Source organism: Ambystoma mexicanum, chromosome 9 (genome assembly GCF_040938575.1).
Source record: "Ambystoma mexicanum isolate Mex_15411 chromosome 9, UKY_AmexF1_1, whole genome shotgun sequence".
NCBI classification, from domain to species: domain Eukaryota; kingdom Metazoa; phylum Chordata; class Amphibia; order Caudata; family Ambystomatidae; genus Ambystoma; species Ambystoma mexicanum.
Genome location: NC_090931.1, coordinates 1,119,681,006 through 1,119,687,005, shown reverse-complemented (window position 1 = coordinate 1,119,687,005; position 6,000 = coordinate 1,119,681,006). Strand labels below are relative to the sequence as shown.

General features: G+C 42.9%; 1 protein-coding gene across 3 annotated transcripts in view; it reads right to left on the bottom strand.

Moving 5' to 3' along the window:
* Positions 1-937: 937 nt before the first annotated feature.
* The window catches only part of NMI (N-myc and STAT interactor), a 471,986-nt gene continuing 466,923 nt past the window's right edge, over positions 938-6,000 (bottom strand). For all 3 annotated transcript variants that reach the window (XM_069616491.1, XM_069616490.1, XM_069616492.1), the window contains exon 9: positions 938-1,637. In XM_069616491.1, the coding sequence (XP_069472592.1) occupies positions 1,437-1,637 (201 nt within the window). In that variant the 3' untranslated portion in view covers positions 938-1,436. The remainder of the gene's footprint in view (positions 1,638-6,000) is intronic.

Below are 6,000 nucleotides of genomic sequence, written 5' to 3'. Positions count from 1 at the left end.
CCTTGTGGATATCTTCCTCCTTGTTACTGAGTGAATAGATGCGTCCATGGGGTATGGAGGCACCAGGCATTAGGTCTATATAGGGCAGTCATATTCCCGGTGCAGTGGCACTCTCTCGGACTGTTATCAAAAACAGAGAATTCCTGATACTCCGCGGGAACACCAGACACGGTATCTTGAGTAAAGGCACTAATGCTGGAAATACCGTAAAGAGGTGCCAAACAAGGGGATGTCGCTTCTGAGTTTTTGGATGACACACAATGTTCTCTGCAAAAAGCGAGACTTTTTTTTACAGTTCAGTTCCAGGAAACAAAACATAAGCACATAAAGTCACTAAGAGGTTTAATCCAAATAAAAATCCAAGTATCTTAGCCAGCAAGAGAAAAACCACTCAATCTAGAAAAAAAGGCAAGTCTTAGAACAGAAAACAGTCTAATCATAGGAAAAAATGATTAGGCATCAAAGCAGGCAAGGGCAAAGAATAATGAAGGAAGCAGTTAAGGAGCACCGCACGGCACCCTTCTTGTGCTTACATACTAACAACCGGCTTCCAAAATACATCAGGCAAAGTGAACATGCTGATGCTGCATGTCTGAGTCTGTAAGCAGTCTGGGAACCGCAGTCCTTAACCTTTGACATTGTGCTCTATGTGAGAGCCGCCATGGCAGGCGCCACTGCCAATGAGAAATGGTGGGTGTAAGTAGACCACAAAATGCTGATGATGGTGGCCGGTTTACGACAGAAATGCATTGCAACAATAATCCTAATATCAGATGGTAGTGTACAACCCCCATGTAATAAAAGAAAAAAGTCAGCTAAACCTTCAGCAAATTGTAGAAAATATAATTTTTGAGCACACAATATGCATTGCGAATACACTGTGTGTAATGCCTTTACTACAGTATGGCTTGGCTATTTAAACAACAGACAAAGGGGATCTGGGAAAATGGCTCTTCCGTGTTTATTTTCATTGCTTTACAGAGATGAGGGCAGTAACTGTAAATAGGGCACTACTGGTAGCCATCGATAAAGGCCTTCATTTTAACCTGCAGTGTCTTCCTTGACAAAACGTATAGACCAGGCTACAGTAGACCCAAAACCATAAAGCAATTGCAAGTGGCATGTTGAGCAAGTAACCACCCATTTAATAGGAATTGCCACAATACTGGATATAGTTTTTAACATCAAATGCAATTTACACATTACATTTTTTTTAAAGTATATGAAAAGATCTGCCAGCAATGCTGAGGGATGGGATCCGAAAAAGCTACATACTTTGATGTACTTTGGCATGTGGGAATTGTTTTACAACCTAGCTCAAAACATTTGCAAACTGTTTATCTTTTGATTGAATAGTTGGATTTGCAGAGTTAAAGAGTGAATGAAAGAAATCGCTGTGCAGCTTAGTTGACTGAAATCCATCGTAGAACGTTAGCTTATTCTGCTTTCACATCCTCTTCCTCGAAAAAGGCTGTTGCATATCCATTTGAGATGTATTTGATATTCTGTATTTCTCCACCTCCATTACTAGGTTTTTGGAAAAAAATCTCAATCTCGTCTTGGATATCCTCGTCTTCCTCGGCCATCCTTTTCATATCCGTCAGAAGAATTGTCTGTTTGGCAATTCCAGCATACCTCTGTTGAGAAAATTGGAAAAGCACAGCATTAGCAACACCATTTGATCCTTTTCATTCTCCTGCTTACAGATGGTCAAACACATGTTCCATATTCTATGGGAGAGTGGACTGCACAAACACATCCTGTAAATTGAGTGATTAAAAAACATGAAACTCCCAAAGAAATGTCAAACTCACTATTCCTATAAGCAAATAAGAAATCTCTTCTGAGAGCCTAAGTGCCTGTCAGAAGCAGTTCAATGGTCTACAGCACATATAGTCTGCTGAAACAGTCTTTAGAAAGAGCTTTTAAATAATTCTGTATGCCCCAGCAGGTTACTTCAGTGAGGAGTCAAGGCTTCCCCTGCAGAGCTATTTTACCACTGATGTCCTCCGGCTTCCACTAGGATTTCACAGCTTGCTCGGAGTAGCTGCCACTGTCTGAAAGGGTTGTGGGTCACCACTATCCTACAACATCTGCTCCTCGGGCCATCATGGATTACTTCCATCCATCATCTTCACTCTGGGATCATCTTATGCTGGGTTTCCACCCTCCTTTGTCCACAGAAATGCCAGAGTCTATCAAAGTTTATATTGCATACCTCAAGTCTTCTGCACTGATATTTTCAAATGCTGGTTTGAGGGGCTACATCATTGGAAGGTCCTTTGTTCTTTCTTTTGACCATCTGGGTCATCTTAGCACCCATGTGTTTTGCAGATGTAAAATTACAACTCCTTAAAGGAATGGTTCGGTCAGAAATATTATTGGTCAAAAAGATAGCCAATAATAAAACTAATATATAAAATATATATATTTTATAAGTCCCTATGGAAAGTTTTGAGCAAATGAAGCTCAAACTTTAAAACTGCAAGAACTAGGGGGCATCCATTTTGTGATTGCAGGCAGCCTCCTCGGCTTTGCCCTTGCCGCACTAAACAAGCAGCAAAAGCCCCCTACTGGGAGCTTTTGCTTACTGCAGCCTGAGCAGAGATGAGGAGGCTGCCTTCACTTTCATTTTACGTTTTCTGTGCTCCCCAAGCCCAGGGACACACAGAAAAGGTAAAATGAAGGCAAAAAGCGGAGGCACACCAATTAAAAATATAACGTTTTTCTATTTGTGATTGCCGTGGTTGGAACACCACAGCAATCACAAATACAACAACGTTGTTATTTTGACAGCTGTAGCTTTCGCGTGGAGTCATCTGGGCTCCCCCAACCCTGATTGAGTTCAGGAGACTCCCAGCGAAAGCTGCCACATTCAGAATAACAATGTTTTTGGATTTGTAAATACTGCAGCATTTACAAATACAAAAACGTTGTATTTCTCACTGCGGCAGCTTTCGCTTGGAGTCTCCTAGACTTCCTCAGGGTTGGGGGAGCCTAGGAGACTCCACGCGAAATCTGCCACAGTGAGAAGCACTGTGGCATTTCTAAACACCCGCGTTGTGTTTCTGCCTACAGCAGCTTTCACTATGGGGCTCTCGGGCTCCGAGAGCTCCAAAGTAAAAGCTACTGTAGGCAGAAACACTGCAGCAATTTCAAAACACCCGCGTTGTGTTTCTGCCTGCAGCGGCTTTCACTTTGGAGCTCTCGGGAGCCCGAGAGCTCCAAAGTGAAAGCCGCTGTAGGCAGAAACACTGCGGCATGGAAACACAACTGTGTTGTGCTTCTGTCTGCAGTGGATTTCACTTTGGGGCTCTCAGGCTCCCCACGGGGAGCCTGAGAGCTCCAAAGTGAAAGCTGCTGTAGGCAGAAATACTGCAGCATGGAAACACAAACGTGTTGTGTTTCTGCCTGCCTTGGCTTTCACTTGGGTCTCCGGTGCTCCCCCGGGAGCACCGGAAATTTCACATTTGAACAATTGTTTTTGTACCGCTAAATAGAGCATCTCAACTGAACGCTTAACAAAAAGCGTTATTTTGCTGCAACATTCCGTTCTAGAATTATGGGTGAACTAGTACACTTTTAAAATATTTGTTTTTCCTTTATACATGTTCCAGTCAATAACAGAGCTTCTGGTGTCTTTAGTTCTTTAGCTGTTATTTCAGGACTACAAGTATTTGTATTTACGATAGATTTTCAGATAACACTGTTTTTCCAGGCATAAATATTCCTTCTTTCGAGAGAGGCCTGGGAGATAGAAATCTGAGATTAGGCAACACAGATCTGCTGGTTAAACTGGACCCCACCATACATAGATGCAGCCCATAAAAACGCTGCCTTAAAATTAATTGCAATTTCAGCCTTTTAATGCCCTAGTTGCAGGCCGGCATTATCCCCTTGATAGTGCAAGGCATATGAGTTTGGTTGTTCAGTTACTGGGGGGGGGGTTGAATTGAACAGAACGGCAGCTCTGAGAGTTAAAACCTTTTTGGCATTTTCAACAAAAATACAACAGTTTATCCATTGCAATGGCCTATCAAAACCCTCATCAAAGATCAACATTTTTGTAACATGTCTAGGTTTCATAACCATGACCCCCCGAATTATGTAAAGGAAATAAATGCACACAATAGCATAAAATGCAAGCCCAAATCAGTTTTTCTCTGTCACTTTACCATGCCTGTTCTTTTTATCCTCAGATTAAGCAGTTCCCCAGTTTAACAAAAGTTGCAGGATATTTTCTGATACTTGAAATATTAATCTTGGCCTTGTCACTGTATTTCAAAGAGAGAGGACTGGAAAACATTCCACGTGTGTTTTTCAAATGCTGTGCGCAGGACGCAGCTTGCAGGTTTATTGTTAAACTAGCATGTTGCTCTGCATTTTCTCTTTGAATTAGATTTCCCTACAGTAAGAGTAGTTTAGGGACAGGGCTTTACACCCAAGTAATGCTATGAAGAACAGGTATGTTAACTTACCCACCTGTCTCCAATGTCTCCAGAGACAACAGCCGAGATTCCAGAATACGCTGGGGATACAGTCTTATGTGCTTGGTCCAGTCGAAGAAGGCCCAGGGGCCACAGGTGAAGGGGTCAAATTCAGACAGGAGATTCAGTTTTGGTTCATCACACTGCTTAGGAATCAGTTCCAGTCACATTCCCGCTGAACAGCCAGATGAAGAAAACATGAAGACTTCTGCAATGCAGGCAACCTCAGGACACTGCTAGGTTTCCAAGAATATAGATTGCAATGGGAGTTAAAAGTGTCAGGCGGCGACAGATGATCTTGCAGGGACAAACCAAGGAACAGGTCCTGCACGGCTTCTGTGGCTTTAAGAAGGCTGAAAATGCAGGAGCAGGCCTCTTGTTGTAGAAGTTAACATCCTCCAAGAAATGGTGTCCAAAAGAAGTCTATTGGAGGAAAGCAGCAAAAGAAAATCTTTCCTAACAATAATGCTGCCTTTAAACCAACGCAGCCAGGGAATAGAGGAAAATCATCAACAGTCAAGTGCTGAATTAAACACCATATAGTATTCTCTGAAACCTACAAAGTGAATCAGAGGGCAGTAAAAACATTGAAGAGAAGAACTCCATTCTCCTGATTCTACACAATTCTGGCAAGTACACACCCAGGAACCAACAGTGCTAGGGTGGTTTTAAGTGTGCCAGCATACTTCTTTACTTGCTCTTGTTTGTTGGCACCAGCAGCCAGGAATCATTTGGTTCCTTGTTGTCCTGTGATGTACTTCTTCCGGGGAACAACCTGTTGCATCACCCCTACTGCATGAAGGGACTCCGTAGGCTTTCTACGTTTTAGCATGGCTCTCTATGCCATAGGTGTTTCTTTATGCTTTACAGGGGCAAGATGTGTAGCTTCCATTCTTGCCTTGAGGGTTCTTCTTAGTACTTTATAGAGTCAGGACCTGCAGCTTCCCCTGTTGCCCTAGATGTTCTTTAAGCTTTCCCGACATAAATCCTGTAGCTCAATCACTTGCTCTAGGGATCACTGGATGTTTCACTGAGGCATGACCTGTGGCTTCCCCTCGTGCCCTCAGGATTCTCCCGAGTAGGATTTTCTTACCCCTTATCTAGGTATTTGTCAGGCTGAAATAGTTATGATCCCCAGAAAAGGATGCAAACTACTTTAGTCGCTTGGCAGCAACCACCAGCATCTGGGCTAGAACCTTCCAACAGGCTACTCTCAAACATCTTCTTAAGGCCGGGTTCCTGCTGGTTCCTGGGCCAATGCAGACTTGGCTGGTCTACAACTTCTGTTTTCCTCTCAATAGGTGGCATTTGTGGCTTGGCAACCTGAGGTTCTACTTTCTATCCTTGTCTGTCTGCCACATTGCCATCACTCCTGAACACTGCCCCAGTACAGCCAGTCAGGTCTTTCATAGTTATGATAAACCAGAGAGTTCCTAGTATTATTTAAATGGCTTGGAATAAAATAAAATTACTACTAGTATCAATCCTACAATGTTATGTTCCCTACCATACA